The 19493-nt window shown below is 37.8% G+C and overlaps 1 protein-coding gene across 2 annotated transcripts in view; it reads left to right on the top strand.

Moving 5' to 3' along the window:
* Nucleotides 1-3492, top strand: part of LAMA2 (laminin subunit alpha 2) — a 623525-nt gene extending 620033 nt beyond the window's left edge. For both annotated transcript variants that reach the window (XM_068551053.1, XM_068551052.1), the window contains 2 exons: nt 1539-1761; nt 3311-3492. In XM_068551053.1, coding sequence (XP_068407154.1) covers nt 1539-1761; nt 3311-3468 — 381 coding nt within the window. In that variant the 3' untranslated portion in view covers nt 3469-3492. The remainder of the gene's footprint in view (nt 1-1538; nt 1762-3310) is intronic.
* The last annotated feature ends 16001 nt before the right edge of the window (nt 3493-19493 follow it).

The raw sequence follows: 19493 nt of genomic DNA, 5'->3' as shown, positions 1-19493 counted from the left end.
CCTCTTATAACAGGGTAGGCACCTCTCAGAAATGAAGATGTCTAGTTGACATATTGATTTCTCAATTTATTTAAAAGCATCCACATACCATTGCACAATAGAACAAATTTATAATAAAGTTATATTAGTAGAATATAAAGTATTGTGCCAGTTTGCTCACAATGGATAATCTAATTCTAACTGCCTTTTCTGTCCCTACTTGCTTATGAGCGGCAACCAGCAGTGAGATAACCAGTTTTCATGTACTTTGTACTATAGGGCACAGGTAAAAAGAGGAAGGCAAAGCAAGAAATTTCACAAGTTTCCTATCTGCCTTTTCAACAGGAATCATACTGCAGCCCTGTTCACGTTTCCACTCCTAGGGTGCCGTTGCCTCCCAAGAAGAAAAACCACACACTGACCTACAATACGCTTTCCTTATCCTCTTCCCTCCTTCCTCTCAGTCTTCAAACCATCCTCAAAGGCAGTAAAGCAAAAAGATCCAGGAGCACAGAGACAAAAAGGGGGAATAAGCAACACTTAAGAGTTTTGCCAGATTTTCAACACACAGTTTCACTGCATCTTGTCAGTGTAGCTCGTCACCTGATTATAAGCACAGTTCTCTGCAACTTGTCAGGGTGTCAGGTTCCATCACAGTGCATATGGATTTCTCACCAAGCTCTTCTTATATGCCAAATTCCCTTGTTACAGATTTCACCCAATACAGTACAATCTTAACTAATACTTACATCACTGTATAGTTTACCAACTTTTCACCTATTTACTTGCACTTTTAAGCTTCTTTTTTAAACCCCTATTTCTTTTCTTTTACCTTCTCAAATGTTTTGCCAAATTGACTGTTTTTAAAGTTTCAGTATGTTTCTTTTCTTCATCAGCTTCAAAAGAATTCTGCAATCTCAAGTTTCAGGGCCCATTCTGCGTTACTAAAAACAGATTTTTCTCATTTAGACAAGAACTCCTAGTCTAAGTTCTTCATTGTTAACAACTGAACTGGCCTTCTGGCTCAAAGGCTTTGGTAACTGTGACATGAAACTCGCCCCAAAATGTACTCTCAATCCTATATATAAAATAGATTCTGTGAAGGAAAAAATATACAATTAAAACATCAAAATCTTAAATTTAAAAAAAAATCATCCTTTCAAATGAATTTGTAAACCAGATTCCTAAGAACTCCCACACTCTGGAAAGATCTGTGGTAGAATTTTTCCCAGTGTATACTACATCCTTTTTTTGTCACCTGGCCTCAAATTGTATTTCACATTTTCTGAAAGCAGAGTTAGTTATCACCAGCCTCATACATCTTGCCTATTGCTCCCAACAATGTCCGAAAGTAAAGAGCATAATTTGTGACTCCTGGTTATTAAATCTGCATTTTAATTTCTGTCAAGTTTTTTTTTTTTTTATTTAATATGCCTAAGTTACATTCATTTCAAACTATTTCAGCTAATGACTTTCCTAGAGATAATTTTTACTTTGTGAACCACCATGACACCCTTCCAATGAAACCATCTGTGGCTGTTCAATTTCCTGCTTTCTAGCTTATGTTTCATGTGGACAATGGTGCCGGCCGATTCACTGCTGTCTATGATGCTGGGATCCCAGGGTATTTGTGTGACGGACAGTGGCATAAAGTCACGGCCAACAAGGTCAAGCACCGAATCGAGCTGACAGTAGATGGGAACCAGGTGGAAGCCCAGAGCCCAAATCTAGCATCTACATCCGCTGATACAAATGACCCCGTGTTTGTTGGAGGGTTCCCGGGTGAGTGTTGCCTACCCCATCAAGAATATCTTTGCTGTGTTTTGTTAGTGGTTTTGAACACATTTATATTCTATAAATACGTCCAAGAATGTGTGCTTAAGTATACTTGCTTCCTAGCTTTAGAATCTGCTCCAATAAATAATACATTATCTGACATTTCTAGTGTGTAAAATGAGCATTTTACTTATATAAACCTCATGGGACTGAACTTTTCATGATTGCCTCCAAAATTTCATTCGTGGGGAGATGGAGGCTAGAGGAAATGAATTTGGCTTATAAAAGATTTGAGGCATTTTACAGCAATCAGGGCCAGAATTGGTGTTCTTTCTCATTTTTTAAAAATTAATATACCAGAGGAATCATAAAATGTTATGGAACTTATTTCCTCAAGTTCTGGAAATCATTGGGTTAAACATAGCTAATTTCCCCCTTAGGCTATTATAGAGTTTATATTACAAAGAAACCCAAGCAATAAATCTGCATTCAAAAATACCTCTCCAGCACATTAAATATAGCATGTGAACCACAGAGAGTTACCTAAAGTGCCTATAAACAAGAGTGCCCAACTTGATAAGAAGTAAGCCAAGAGCCTCTTAATAAATACTGTAATAACGCAGACTCCTGGAATGGTCTTTCAGTATTTTGGCAAGAGAAACCTTTGTCCCCATTTATATAGAGCTCGTCTCCTTAACAAAACAAGCAAAATGTATATTCAGCAGCAGTTGATGATGGAAAAGATATAGAAGTCATGGAGACCAATTCTGAGTTCCTCTTTCCAAAATTGCTCCTGGGTTTTTGAAAATATCTCCTTCTGGGAATTCCCTGGCCGTCCAGTGGTTAGGACTCCGTGCTTCCACTGTAGAGAGCATGGATTCGATCCCTGGTGGGTCGGAGAACTAAGATCCTGCATGCCTCATGGCGCAGGCAAAAAAATATATATATTTTTTTTCGGGGACAAAAAAAAAAAAAAAAAGAAAATATCTCCTTCTGCTTCAATCAGGATAAACCCCAAGGTATTATGAAGGAGATAATATACTTCGCCATTTACAGTCTGTCTACAAAATGGGATCTTAGCATCTAGTAGGCCTGCTAAAAGAAGGGACTCTCTCCTTAAGAAGAGAAAGATTTTGTGTGAGTTCACAACAAACTTAACCATTTGGGATTTATCTTTCCAAAGGAAGAAAGTAATAAAGTCACCATTAAAAGTCCATGTCCTAATTCAGTACTTAAAGTATTTGATCAGTCACTTTGGTTCATTAAATAAAATTTAATAATTTTAATTCACAACTGTAAACTTGTCCCTTCCAAACCAAATTCTTTGATGTCTTCAAATGTGTAATTGTAGATGTCTCCATATTTCATAATACGTAACTATAAAAAAGTTGATGTTTCTCTACCAGTTTAACTGTTAGTAAAGCTAAGAACAAAATCACTAACTTTACATAAAATAGCATTCCAATTGCATCTTAAGCTAACAGCTGACTTTGAAGCATGCTCTTAACATAGTAGCTGAATTTCAAAACTGAGCCCTCCTTGCTTGGTTTTTCAGAGGGCCTCAACCAGTTTGGCCTGACAACCAACATTCGTTTCCGAGGTTGCATCCTATTCCTAAGGCTCACCAAAGGCACGGGAAAGCCATTGGAGGTGAATTTTGCCAAGGCCCTGGAACTAAGGGGTGTTCAACCTGTATCATGCCCAGCCAACTAATAAAAATAAGTTCAACACCAAGAAGGTCCTCCAAAACAACCGTATCAAGTAAAACAAATGTATTTTACTTATGTATGTTATTAAAACTAATTCGTGCATGCATATTAAATTCCTTCTATATTCTGGTGGTGCTAATTCAGATCCCAGACTGAATTTTAATTCAAGTTCTTTCTCAAGTCCATAAATATTAAACCATTTACTGCATTCTAAAAAAATTGCTTGTTTTGCGTGATTTTAAGGATAAAAGGCAACTGATCATAAATTGTTGAATTTGCAACATGCCCTGGAGTCATCTCAAGAAGAGCTCAGATGTAATTTGTGAAGGCAACACTTTTCTTACTAACTCCTGTTAATACTTCTGTCATTCTTTTTCCATGTATGTCAGCTTTGGCTTTCTGTCGTGGCCACTGAAAACACAGTGGGTTTGGGGTGTGTGATGGGAGGAAATGAGCTCCCTTTCCCCATGTTTGCGAAAAGCATTAGCAAATCATTTCCCTGATCCAGATTCTTTATTGGAGGACTTAACTAGCCACATGAATGGATACCTTTTTAGGCTTAAGGTGGAAAGTATAGATCAGATTCAGGCCAGAGAGCTTAATTACTTGATTTGCTTGTTTGATGATGATTTATAGGCTTTGGGGAGACACCAGAACCAAGCTCCAGAATGACAATTTAGCACACATTTGATACTACAGTATTGAGGCTCTGGACTCTTTAAGTTTCCAGTGACTATCACAATTTACAGAGGAAAATCACAGAGGAATAATGCTGAAATGCAGTTTTTACCTATCAGGAAACAACAAAGCTGAAACTTAAAAGGCATACACCATTGGGTCTTTTTGAGTTGCAATTTAACCTAACAAATTAATTTCCTAAAAACTTGCTGTGTTTTGTCCTTCTTTTACCCACTATTTCAATCATCTTCAAAGGGATCTGTGAGAAGACAGGCCTAGATTTTATTCATCAGCTTAAGGAAACGTTTCATTTGCCACCTTCAGTAGAAATAGTTGTAGTCTAATAATGCTGAACATTTAAAGGAATAGATTTTCCTCACAGTGGTAATTTTAGCAAAAGAAGAATAATCATCTCTGACAGTGTTATCCACAGGGGAAAAGGAGGTGCTCTTTCTAATCAAGGAGATGGCTAACACACTCTTAGCATTTCATCACTGGCCAGTTGCTTGACCCAATTTGTCCACACAACTTCATTCTAGAGCAAGCAGTTCTCAGCCCTGGCTCCATTTTGTAATTACCAGGCAAGCTTTCAAAGAACTGGTGCCTGGTCCAGCGATTCTGATAGCCTAAGCATGAAGATTTTTAAAAAGCTTCCCAGGCAATTCTGAAGTGCCATCAGGATTGAGACCCACTGTTCTAAAGAGAAAAGTTATCCACTATGGCAACAAAGAGTTATGGAGTCGTCATTTGAAAAATCTGCTCTTAACTTTGTCTTGGCCATTTTCACACACAGAAAAAAATAATATAATATTGTATCTAGTTAATGCCTTTTGACCAACCTCTAAGCAATAAAATTCTTTGAAAACCAATGTGTTTTGAAAGTGAAGATATTACTTCTGCACTGAACAATGACATGACTTTTGGGCTTATTCTGGATAATGAATGGATAAGCAGGAATAAAGATGCTAGGCTACTAAATTAAAAGCTAATGCCATTCTTTCCTGAATCTTGAAACAAACGATACATAAATTTGAAAGCAAAGGTACTTAATCAGCACTCCTATCAGAGTCAAGCCCTGCTGGAGTCAACTTGTACATCAGTGCCTTAGAAAGGTGTAGTTGGAAGGATTCTTTGAGATCAATAAATACAGTGATTCTTAAGTCTAGCTAGACATTAAAATTGCCTTGGGAACTTAAAAAGAAAAAATCTTACATCGGAGTATCACCTAGACCTTAAAATATAATCTCTGGGTAAGGCCCTAGCACTGGCATTTTCAAAACATTTCCACTTGATTCTAATGTGATTCTAAGGCTGAGAACTCCTGGGCTTCTACTGCCTCCACATTTTATCGGGGGGAACTAGAAGGAACCCAGAGAGATTTAATGGTGTGCTCAAAATCCCACATTAGTTAAGTTTACCAAAGTAGTCCCAAGAAATGGCTCTGGACCCAAGCAGCTTTCACTAAATCAGGTAATTGGCTAAAGTTGTCCATACAAAATCCACATTCGAAAGTGGCTCATGAATTTGTATGGACAAAGCTTGTCCAAATTCTAAGATGAGAAATAAAGAAATGTTATGAAAGGGAAAAGTTTCTCTAACATATTTTAAACTAATTTTATACCTCAAAAAAAAACAAATTTTTATTTCAAAACAAGGTAAAATGTGTTTTTCATCCAACTTTATCCCCTGTATAATGTCCTCACCTCCTGCCACCTACAGCAACCATGAAGAAAGAATAGTTTTCATTTGGTTTTTTCCAAACACCCATTCCTACCAGGTTGTCGGCCTTCTTTAAAAAGGTGCTTTGCACTCTAGAAGAAAAACATTTGTGAGGGGAGTTTTATTGAGGTTGCCATGGTGAACACTGCTGACAAAGGAAAGTAAGGAACAGAGCAGATTTCAGCCCCAAATCACCAGAACACTGGCAGACACTTAAAGCTTCAGTGGTTTTAAAAATCATAACTATTTTCTCCTTCTTTGATTTAGCCTATTGTCTCCAACTACAGAACTCTTCTAGATTTTCTGCTTAACAACAGAGAAAAAGACTTTGACAAATTTTAAAATCCCTTGATTTTATGTGAGTTATTTAGTGAATTATTTTGTATATAAAATTGGTATCTACAATTAATGTGAAAACAAAACACAATACTCAGTCTTCGTAAGTACAGAAGGTAGTCTTCTTTTCCACTACCATTTGCAAAGAGTATGACTTGTTACTGATGCAACTCTTTTATCTCTGTTTTTCAATCTTTTCATCTGTGTTGAGTCAAGAGAGAGATACAAACAAATATACTGTACTCATTTGCTGGACCTGAGATTAGTAGATACCTCAAACCAAAGGGTACATGAAGGTAAGGGATGCCCCCAGGCTGGGCCCTGAATTCCATTATTTTGGAATCTTGACACGCAAGCTGGTGACTCAGATCTCAGATCACTCTTTTGCATTTGTGCCAGTTATCTAAGTTAACATGACATCTCTGTCCATTACTGAAGTGAAAGTGTGGCATGAATTATCTCCCTCCAAAATTCATGTGTTGAAGTTCTAACCCCCAGTACCTCAGAATGTGACTGTATTTCAAAATGGGTTCTTTCAAGAGGTAATTAAGTAAGATGAAGTCAAATGGGTGGGCCACAATCCAACATGACTGATGTCCTTATAAGGAGGGATTAGGACACAGACAGGACTAGAGAGAAGACCATGTGAAGACACAGAGAAAAGAGGGCCATCTACAAGCCAAGGAGAGAGGCCTCTAGGGAAAAAACAGCCCTGCTGACATCCTGAACTGAGACTTCTAGCCTCTAGGATTGTGAGAAAATTCATATCTGTTGTTTAGGCCAGCCAGTCTGTGGTACTTTGCTATGGTAGTCCCAGAAAGCTATCACAGAGCCTTTCTGCATAGATACACAGGTACATACCTAAAGCATCAGCACATTTCAGGTTCCCTGAAGGGTGACATGTACATCAGAGAAATCCATTGTTTTGAACAGTGACTATTATCACTTATGTAAGTGAATAGAAAAAAAAATCGAGACTGAAAAAAAAAAAAAGAATTTTCACAACATACTTAAATAGAGGAAGTTGGTTTATACATGCTTGGGGATATTAGGAATAGCTAGATAGCAATTATAAATCAAAGAAATAATGTTCTACTCAATAACACGACTTACTGAACTTTTCAGGAGAATAGGTTTTCTGGAGAGCCAGTTTGTATATTCAGGTTTAGAGAACTATTCATTTACCCTTGAACAAATCAAAGCTCTGCTTTATTTGGGAAAGTTGTCTCCCTGGAGCTCAGCCCTTCTGCAGGGACATACCTAATGATATATGAGGTGGTGGCAGTGGAGGTGGTGAGAAGTAGATTCTGATGTATTTTGAAGGTGGATTGGTATTTTCCGAAGGATTGCCTATAGAATGTGAGAAAATAAGGTACTGATAACTTCTGCTTATCTGAAAGGATAGAGTAGCCAATATTGGGGGATAGGGGATATAGGTGTAATAGCTTTTTTATAGAAAGGAAAACCAGGAGTTTAGTTTTAGATGTGTTGAGTTTAAGCTGTCCATTAGATATCTAAGAGCACTGTACTATAGGCAGTTGAATATACAAGTCTGGAGTTGAGGAAGGAGGTCTAAATATTTATACTTAGATATAACTGTGGAAGTCATCTGAATGTTTATATAATTTATAACCACAAGACTGACTGAGATCACTAAGGGAGTGAGTATAGACAGAGGATTATGGACACTCCAACATTAAAAATATTGAGAGAATAGGTGTCAGAAAAATTATTCAGAACTTGAAAATAGGCAAAAGAAATTGCTAAGTGTTCTTTCAGTGCAGAACTGGGCTTGACTTTCTTTTGACTGGGCTATTTTACAACTCTATAGGGTCAAAGATTTCTTGCAGATTTTTGTCTAGTAGACATGTAAATAATTTGTTTTGTTTGGTGGCAGAGATAGCCCCAAAGGTAACAATTTTGTATCTAACTGAAAAATCTTATCCTAATATTCCTTTGCTTATGTGGGTGTTTGTAGCTTCTCAAATGCTCTTTAGACCAGTTTTAACATCTTATTGGTTTCCTCGTTAATTAATGAATTAAATAAAATCTTTGACATGGGTTCACATTATATTTGCCTGAGGGTCATGAATATTTAACCTTTTGAAAACTATACTGTAGCAGGGGAGGAGGAACCAGCTTAATTTAAAAAATCCAGGTCACACAATTTGTTCGTTTATAATTGAATTTTCTTAATTCCCTAACCTTATGTTTCCATTGCTACACTTCTTGTGAAATAACAAATGTTGGCAAGGATGTGGAGAAAAGGAAACCCTTGCACACTGTTGGTAGGAATGTAAATTAACTGTGGAAAACAGCATGGAATTTTCTCAAAAAACTAAAAATAGAACTACCATATGACCCAGCAATTCCACTCCTGGGTATATATCCAAAAAAACCAAAAACACTAATTTGAAAAGATACATACACCCCAATGTTCATAGCAGCATTATATTCAACACAATAGCCAAGATATGGAAGCAACCTAAATGTCCATCAACAGATGAGTGGATAAAGATGTAGTATATATATATATACAGGAGAATACTACCCAGCCACAAAAAAGAATGAAGTTTTGCCATTTGCAACAACTTGGATGGACTTGGAGGGTATTATGCTAAGTGAAATAAGTCAGACAGGGAAAGACAGATACTGTATGATATAACTTATATGTGGAATCTAAAAAATACAACAACCTAGTGAACAAAACAGAAACAAAAAAATAAATAAGTATGTAAGTAACAGCAAATTTGTTGATAAATTCCTTTTGTTTGGTCTCAATATACAGAATGCACACAAATACTTTGAAATTTTAGTAATATGTTACAGCATCAAAAATGGGTCAAAACTATGATCTGATGTTTGTAATTCTTATATTTTTGTGTTTTAAAATATCAATTAGTTAATTTTGATATTTTTTATTTTTTGTTTCTCAATGACAATCAAAAGAGGAATTTTTACACTACTCCATGCAGGTACTTCTCAAAAATAACACATTGTTACTGTGAACAGTTTAGTCCCAGTAAATAAAAAATAAACGATATAATTTAATAATTTATTTTCACTCATAAACTGGTTTCTAATATATTAGAGACAATTACAATGCATCCTATAAAAATTTTTATCAGATGAATATAAATCATGCATCTGATGATGCAAATTTGCCAAAATTAACTTCATAACAGTCAAAACATCAAGGTACCCAGAATTGCTCTGTTGGGTAGTAAACCAACTGTGTAACTGAATCATTATAATGTTTATCTGGTTTTCATTTACTGGCATGTACTGTCACTTGATGTGCTCCAGTGGGCTTTCAAATGTGTAGTTAAGGGAAACATTTCAATAATTATTTTATTTTGTATAATGCCCTTTTAAGTGGAAATAGAAATATTTGCTATTTTGCCTTTATTAGACAAAATTCCTTTGAGTACAATCATAAAAACCCTGTGGGGTAAAAATCTCCCAGGAGGAAGTACTATTTTAGCAATAATTTTCAAGTTATATTGTTGAGACACATCAGTGGATCATGAGGTCAAATAACAGGATTATAAAGGAGCAACTTATATAATAAAGTTGAATGGAATAGAACAGAACAGAATAGACAACATCAAGTTGCATTGTGCGGGTAAGTACTGTTTTGTAAAACTTGTTTTACATATGTATGTGTGAATATGTATATATGTTGGGTCATAATGTAAAGTATATGTAAAATGTATTTATTTCTGTAGGTTACAAGTTTAAAAATTTGAAGTAGAGATGATCAGAAACAATAAAATAGGAGGATAAAATGGGAAAAGAAGAATGGGGATAAGGAAAGTTTTTTCAGGGAGATTAGAATAACAAATTTGTAAAAATTAGGTACTAATCCAAATTATATCAGTTTAAGCCAATGTAATGTACACTATTAAACTGAATTCTTAAACTAAATTAGAATATTTAAAAGTGTAGCTTAATAAATAGCTTCCCAGATGTGATTGCTCTGACTCTACCAGATACCAAGAGGTTCAGTTGTATCCAGAAGCTCATCTCTGAAAAGATGTGGTAACAAAAAGGAAGAGTCATGGGAGAACAAAGTGCTTGAAGGAATAATTGAACAGGAACCAAAGACATTAGGATCCAGCACATTAATATGAAAAGAGTTATTTTTTTTAATTAAAACATTGCAAAAATCCCATTTCCTTAGAAGACTCTGAAAAGTAGAAATCCTATCGAAATTTTTAAAAAGGCCAAATAATAAGTTGTTTAGATCAACCTTTCAATTAAGAATAAAATATTTCTTAGGATGCCTTTCTAAAAACCACACTGAGATACAAACTAATGAAAGTTACACAATTGTGAGAACTCATACAAAATAAAATATTGGGGAAGATAATATGGTCTATTTTGTGTAGGTTTTTAAAATCCTTTTGAAAGTGAGAAAAAAAAAAGGTATATTTAGTGAATGTGCTGAGTTGTAGAAGACGTCTGCCTCAAATCTATCCCTCTTACTTTTGAGGACCTACCCTTCCCACTATCCCTACTGAAGAAATAGGTGCTAGTTTTGGGTGATTTGGAATAAACCTACGTAAGGAGACAAAAGACCTGTATGCAGAAAATTATAAGACACTGATGAAAGAAATTAAAGATTATACAAATAGATGGAGAGATATACCATGTTCTTGGATTGGAAGAATCAACATTGTGAAAATGACTCTACTACCCAAAGCAATCTACAGATTGAATGCAATCCCTATCAAACTACCACTGGCATTTTTCACAGAACTAGAACAAAAAATTTCACAATTTGTGTGGAAACACAAAAGACCCCGAATAGCCAAAGCAATCTTGAGAAAGAAAACCAGAGCTGGAAGAATCAGGCTCCCTGACTTCAGACTATACTACAAAGCTACAGTAATCAAGACAGTATGGTATTGGCACAGAAACAGAAATATAGGTCAATGGAACAGGATAGAAAGCCCACAGATAAACCCACGCCCCTATGGTTACCTTATTTTTGATAAAGGAGGCAAGAATATACAATGGAGAAAAGACAGCATCTTCAATAAGTGGTGCTGGGAAAACTGGACAGCTACATGTGAAAGAATGAAATTAGAACACTCCCTAACACCATACACAAAAATAAACTCAAAATGGATTTAAAACCTAAATATAAAGCCATACACTCTAAAACTCTTAGAGGAAAACATAGGCAGAACACTCTATAACACAAATCACAGCAAGATCCTTTTTGACCCAGCTCCTAGAGAAATGGAAATAAAAACAAAAATAAACAAATGGGACCTAATGAAACTTAAAAGCTTTTGCACAGCAAAGGAAACCATAAACAAGACCAAAAGACAACCCTCAGAATGGGAGAACATATTTGCAAATGAAGCAACTGACAAAGGATTAATCTCCAAAATTTACAAGCAGCTCATGCAGCTCAATAACAAAAAAACAAACAGCCCAATCCAAAAATGGGCAGAAGACCTAAATAGACATTTCTCCAAAGAAGACATACAGATTGCCAACAAACACATGAAAGAATGCTCAACATCATGAATCATTAGAGAAATGCAAATCAAAACTACAATGAGATATCATCTCACACCGGTCAGAATGGCCATCATCAAAAAATCTAGAAACAATAAATGCTGGAGAGGGTGTGGAGGAAAGGGAACCCTCTTGCACTGTTGGTGGGAATGTAAATTGATACAGCCACTATGGAGAACAGTTTGGAGGTTCCTTAAAAAACTAAAAATAGAACTACCATACGACCCAGCAATCCCACTATTGGGCATATACCCTGAGAAAACCATAATTCAAAAAGAGTCATGTACCAAAATGTTCATTGCAGCTCTATTTACAATAGCCAGGACATGGAAGCAACCTAAGTGTCCATCATCGGATGAATGGATAAAGAAGATGTGGTACATATATACAATGGAATATTACTCAGCCATAAAAAGGAACGAAATTGAGTCATTTGTTGAGACGTGGATGGATCTAGAGACTGTCATACAGAGTGAAGTAAGTCAGAAAGAGAAAAACAAATATAGTATGCTAACACATATATACGGAATCTAAGGAAAAAAAAAAAAAGGTCATGAAGAACCTAGTGGTAAGACAGGAATAAAGACACAGACCTACTAGAGAATGGACTTGAGGATATGGGGAGGGGGAAGGGTAAGCTGTGACAGAGTGGCATGGACATATATACACTACCAAATGTAAAGTAGATAGCTAGTGGGAAGCAGCCGCATAGCACAGGGAGATCAGCTCGGTGCTTTGTGACCACCTAGAGGGGTGGGAGACGGAGGGTGGGAGGGAGGGAAATGCAAGAGGGAAGAGATATGGGAACATATGTATATGTATAACTGATTCACTTTGTTATAAAGCAGAAACTAACACACCATTGTAAAGCAATTATACTCCAATAAAGATGTTAAAAAAAAAAAAAAAGAAAAGGTACATTTACTGAATGTGCTGAGTTGTAGAAGACATCTGCCTCAAATCTATCCCTCTTACTTTTGAGGACCTGCCCTTCCCACTATCCCTACTGAAGAAATAGGTGCTAGTTTTGGGTGATTCATCAGTGAATCGCATCCCATTCTCCTGCTTACATTGACTGGGGTGATAAGAAATCCAGTGAGAATCAGTGAGTTTTCTGTTAGGCCTATTTGAAAATATACAACCTCTCTCTTGAGCTAAGGCATAGTGTGCACAAGGCTGTGATAGCTGGGACTGTTGCATCCAATTTGCTAACATGAGAGGAGAGCCCAGATCTGCCAAGGGACCACAGGATGGAATCTGAGGATGGGACTGGTATTGCAAAAAGGAGAGTGGAGAAACGATATCGTCAGTGAGTAAAACCTCATCTGAAGGTTGTCATAACTCTGGTCTTTTCAACTACATGTGGCATGATAGTTTTCTGTTGTTAAAGCCAATTATCAGAGTTTTCTCTCACTTGGAACAATCGGTTCTAACAGACATGTCATCTACGTGCTGGGCACAACACAATCTCCAAATTAGTCTTCTCAGCAGCCCTTCATGGCAGTGCTGTCATCATCCCCGTTTTAGATATGAAAAAGACAGAGGCTTAAAATAATTCAGTGACGTCCAAAGTCACCCAGCCAGGAAGTCCTGGAACCACTGACTTTAAATTGAAAATATTCATATTAGGTTCAATACTTTCTGAAAGTAAAGTCCTAGATTATTATTTTCTTACACTTATATTACCTTTTAAAAAATAGAACTTGCTGAATTAAGTTGAAAAGTAGTTATTGTGAGCCTAGGGGTGTTCTCATTGAGAAGAGAGAGAAAAGCTATCATTCCAGATCTTTCTTTCCACAAAAATTTTTAACTCCTAAAATATACAGGCACTGTTGAGATGAGAAGCATATATCTTATCCAAGTTTCTTTAGTGTGTAAGTAAATCCATTAAACCAGCCAAAGCAACACAAGGGTGTGTATTATCAGAATATCAGGGGTTTTCGTGGAACCCAAGGAAGCAACAGAAGCCTGACCCCTCATAAGGATGTGCGGTCAAGGACTGAAAACCCTCAGGTTCCCCAGCAGCTATTCTGCCTCCATCTCTGCTTCCCACTGGGTCGCTGCTTCACTCTTCCCTCTTTCCAGATGGGATACCCTGCTATGGCTGCCTGTAAATAGACAACTTCTGATTACAAAAGTCATTTTCAAGGACCCCACAGAGAAGGACTAGATGCTTTTGATCCAAATGTTAAATTCCCTAAACAGAAAGCATTTTTGGCTGAGCATGAATCCAGTGTTGACCGCTTATGATCAAATCAGTGTGGCCATGGGAAGAATCAGATAGGACAAATATACCTGTTTATAACCCTCCCCAGTGGCTGAGAGGCGGGAGTGATCCCAGAGAATAGGGAGATTGACTACATAGAAACTCAAAAAACTGTTCAACTATCACACAGCAGCAAGACAAAGTCAGTGCTAAATTTAGAGTACACAGAAGTTCAGGGGAGAAGGGGTTCTGTGGGGCTGCTAGGAGAGGCTTTGAGTCCCTGGTGGAATTCTCACTCTGATCCAACTTCTGGTCACCAACTTCGACTCAGCACCCGATTCCAATGTGTGGGTTTTTTCCCCCATATCGCCAGCTGGGTGTCCTACAGTTTAACTCAGTTCTAACACTATCTACCTAGAGATAGTGTCAGATCCCACAGGTTAAAGGCTCAGCCTCGCAAAACTACCCCAATCCCCTTCAAATGGCAATCACAATTCCAGGGTGTCACCGGTGATTCAGAGGTTCCAACCACCTCTTCCTTGGGTTCAATTAATTTGCTAGAGCAACTCACAGAACTCAGAGAAATCTTTTACTTACTAGATTATCAGTTTATTATAAAAGGATATAACTCAGGAACAGACGGATGGAAGAGATGTATAGGGCAAGGTATGGGGTAAGAGGTATGCAGCCTCCATACTCTCTGATCATGCCACTCTCCCCAAATCTCCAAGAGTTCATCAGCCTGGAAGCTCTCTGAACCCCATCATCTTAGGTTTTGATAGAAGCTTCATCACATAGTCATGATTGATTAAATCGCTGGCCATTGGCCAATGATACAACCTCATCTCCTCTCTCCAGCCCAGAGGTGGGGGGCGAGGATGGTGGATATGGGACTGGAACTTTCAACCCTCAGATCACATGTTTGTTTCTCTGGGCAACCAGCCCCCAACCCTAGGTGCTTTCCAAAAGTCACCTCATTAACATAACAAAAGACAATTTTATTGCTCTCACAACTGGGAAATTACAAGGGTTTTAGGAGCTCTGTGCCAGAAATGGACAAAGACCAAATATGTAAATATTGGTAAATCACTATATCACAGACTTGAACTTGGCCTTAAGGGATTTTCAGAGAAGGAAAGGTAATCCAAACAGGGAGATCTGAAACCTGGACTCCTACAGAATGTGATCTGATGAATGAAAGGATCATACTTTGATAAAATATGTAACAACAGAAACAGACACTGAAAAACAAAAAAGAACTGGCATGTTAAAACTACTGCTTTTTTGATATTCCCAAAGAGATTATAAGATTTATGCAGTGTCTCATAGAATCCTTCCAAAAAACAGATGATAAATGAAAGAAATGAAAGTTTTATCACCACAACCAAAAAATATTTAGTCATTGATTAAATGATAATGAGTTTTTAAAATCCTATCTCCCCCTGCTTTTAAAGAACCTCACCTGCCGAATAAATCAATCTAAATTGCTCCATAATTTAAAGGTTTACTCAAAATGCTTGGTTTGTGTTTATTGCAGTCCACATAGTGCAAATATGAAAAGAAAAATCTAATTTACTTAATGGAACGTCTATAATTGACTCAATCTAATGTATTTCTGAAAAATTAATAAAGCTACTTTTCCTCATGGCAATAAGACAGATATTAAATAAAAACATCTCTCAATAGTGAAGAGTAGGGACTTCCCTGGTGGCACAGTGGTTAAGAATCCGCCTGCCAATGCAGGGGGCACGGGTACAAGCCCTGGTCCAGGAAGATCACACATGCCGCGGAGCAACTAAGCCCGTGCACCAGAACTACTGAGGTGTGCTCTAGAGACCACGAGCCACAACTACTGAGCCCATGTGCCACAGCTACTGAAGCCCACGTGCCTAGAGCCCATGCTCTGCAACAAGAGAAGCCACTGCAAATGAGAAGGTCACACACCACAACGAAGAGTAGCCCCCACTCACCTCAATTAGAGAAAGCCCGTGCGCAGCAAAGAAGACCCAGCCAGCCAAAAATAAATAAATAAATAAATTAAAAAAAAAAAAAAGAGTGAAGAGTAACCCAGTAACCTCTTTCTCATTATCAGCAAACACTTTATGAACACATACAAGTGGATATGGTCACTGGACCCACAGTTATCTCTACTGAATTAAAGTAGATTGTTTTCCAAAATGGAATAAAAATTGTAAAACTCATATAACAACCTTCATTTATGCTTTCTAGACCAAACATTCTAAAATGAGGTGGTAATATTCATAGTGTGATAAATTATTAAATGCTTCCTCCACCTTTTCCTCTTTCTCTGATTCTCCCCCTTTCTCTGCCTTTCCACTATGTAACCCTTTCATTTAAAAAATCTAATCTTGGTGAATGCCAAATTAAGATCAATGGACATGGGGGGAGGAACCAAGATGGTGGAGTAGAAGGACATGCTCTAACTCCCTCTTGGAAGAACACCAGAATCACAACTAGCTGCTGGACAATCATCGACAGGAAGACACTGGAACTCACCAAAAAAGATACCCCACATCCAAAGACAAAGGAGAAGCCAAAATGAGATGGTAGGAGGGGTGCAATCACAGTAAACTCAAATCCCATAACTGGTGGGTGGGTGACTCACAGACTGGAGAACACTTATACCACAGAAGTCCACCCACTGGAGTGAAGGTTCTGAGCCCCACGTCAGGCTTCCCAACCTGGGGGTCCGGCAACGGGACGAGGAATTCCTAGAGAATCAGACTTTGAAGCCTAGCGGGAATTGATTGCAGGACTTCGACAGGACTGCGGGAAACAGAGACTCCACGCTTCGAGGGCACACACTAAGTAGTGTGCTCATCAGGACCCAGGGGAAGGAGCAGTAACCCCAGGGGAGACTGAACCAGACCTACCTTCTAGTGTTGGAGGGTCTCCTGCAGAGGCAGGGAAGGGGGGATGTGGCTCACCATGGGGACAAGGACACTGGCAGCAGAAGTTCTGGGAAGTACTCCTTGGTGTGAGCCCTCCCAGAGTCTGTCATTAGCCCCACCAAAGAGCCCAGGCAGGCTCCAGTGTTGGGTTGCCACAGGCCAAACAACCAACAGGGAGGGAACCCAGCCCAATCCATCAACAGTCAAGCAGATTAAAGTTTTACTGAGCTCTGCCCACAAGAGCAACAGTCAGCTCTACCCACCACCAGTCCCGCCCATCAAGCTTCTTAGATAGCTTCATCCACCAGAGGGCAGACAGCAGAAGCAAGAAGAACTACAATCCTGCAGCCTGTGGAACAAAAACCACATTCACAGAAAGACAGACAAGATGAAAAGGCAGAGGGCTATGTACCAGATGAAGGAACAACATATAACGCCAGGAAAACAACTAAATGAAGTGGAGATAGGCAACCTTCCAGAAAAAGAATTCAGACTAATGATAGTGAAGATGATCCAGGACCTCGGAAAAAGAATGGAGGCAAAGATCGAGAAGATGCAAGAAATGTTTAACAAAGACCTAGAAGAATTAAAGAACAAACAAACAGAGATGAACAATACAATAACTGAAATGAAAACTACACTAGAAGGAATCAATAGCAGAATAAATGAGGCAGAAGAAAGCATAAGTGACCTGGAAGACAGAATGGTGGAATTCACTGCTGCAGAACAGACTGAAGAAAAAAGAATGAAAAGAAATGAAGACAGCCTAAGAGACCTCTGGGACAACATTAAACGCAACAACATTCGCATTATAGGGGTCCCAGAAGGAGAAGAGAGAGAGAAAGGACCAGAGAAAATATTTGAAGAGATTGTAGTCAAAAACTTCCCTAACATGGGAAAGGAAATAGCCACCCAAGTCCAGGAAGCGCAGAGAGTCCCATACAGGATAAACCCAAGGAGAAACACGCCGAGACACACAGTAATCAAACTGGCAAAAATTAAAGACAAAGAAAAATTATTGAAATCAGCAAGGGAAAAACGACAAACAACATACAAGGGAACTCCCATAAGGTTAACAGCTGATTTCTCAGCAGAAACCCTACAAGCCAGAAGACAGTGGCATGATATACTGAAAGTGATGAAAGGGAAGAACCTACAATCAAGATTACTCTAGCCGGCAAGGATCTCATTCAGATTCGATGGAGAAATCAAAACTTTACAGACAAGCAAAAGCTAAGAGAATTCAGCACCACCAAACCAGTTCTATAACAAATGCTAAAGGAACTTTTCTAAGTGGGAAACACAAGAGAAGAAAAGGACCTACAAAAACAAACCCAAAACAATTCAGAAAATGGTCACAGGAACATACATATCGATAATTACCTTAAACATGAATGGATTAAATGTTCCAACCAAAAGACACAGGTGTGCTGAATGGATACAAAAACAAGACCCATATATATACTGTCTACAAGAGACCCACTTCAGACCTAGGGACACATACAGACTGAAGGTGAGGGGATGGAAAAAGATATTCCGTGCAAATGGAAATCAAAAGAAAGCTGGAGTAGCTATACTCATATCAGATAAAATAGACTTTAAAATAAAGAATGTCACAAGAGACAAGGAAGGACACTACATAATGATCAAGGGATCAATCCAAGAAGAAGATATAACAATTATAAATATATATGCACCCAACATAGGAGCACCTCAATACATAAGGCAACTGTTAACAGCTATAAAAGAAGAAATCGACAGTAACACAATAATAGTGGGGGACTTTAACACCTCACTTACACCAATGGACAGATCATCCAAAAGGAAAGTAAATAAGGAAACAGAAGCTTTAAATGATACAATAGACCAGATAGATTTAATTGATATTTATAGGACATTCCATCCAAAAACAGCAGATTACACTTTCTTCTCAAGTGCGCACAGAACATTCTCCAGGATAGATCACATCTTGGGTCACAAATCAAGCCTCAGTAAATTTAAAAATTGAAATCATATCAAGCATCTTTTCTGACCACAACACTACGAGAATAGAAATGAATTACAGGGAAAAAAACGTAAAAAACACAAACACATGGAGGCTAAACAATACATTAGTAAATAACCAAGAGATCACGAAAGAAATCAAAGAGGAAATCAAACAATACCTAGAGACAAATGACAATGAAAACACGACGATCCAAAACCTATGGGATGCAGTGAAAGCAGTTCTAAGAGGGAGGTTTATAGCTATACAAGCCTACCTCAAGAAAAAACAAAAATCTCAAATAAACAATCTAACCTTACATCTAAAGGAACTAGAGAAAGAAGAACAAACAAAACCCAAAGTTAGCAGAAGGAAAGAAATCATAAAGATCAGAGCGGAAATAAATGAAATAGAAACAAAGAAAACAATAGCAAAGATCAATAAAACTAAAAGCTGGTTCTTTGAGAAAATAAACAAAATTGATAAACCATTAGCCAGACTCATCAAGAAAAAGAGGAAGAGGACTCAAATCAATAAAATTAGAAATGAAAAAGGAGAAGTTACAACAGACACCGCAGAAATACAAAGCATCCTAAGAGACTACTACAAGCAACTCTATGCCAATAAAATGGACAACCTGGAAGAAATGGATAAATGCTTAG

Source organism: Eschrichtius robustus, chromosome 9 (assembly GCF_028021215.1).
Source record: "Eschrichtius robustus isolate mEscRob2 chromosome 9, mEscRob2.pri, whole genome shotgun sequence".
Taxonomy (NCBI): Eukaryota; Metazoa; Chordata; class Mammalia; order Artiodactyla; family Eschrichtiidae; genus Eschrichtius; species Eschrichtius robustus.
Note: the sequence above shows the minus strand (reverse complement) of the source record. Positions and strands in the feature narration are given on the sequence as shown.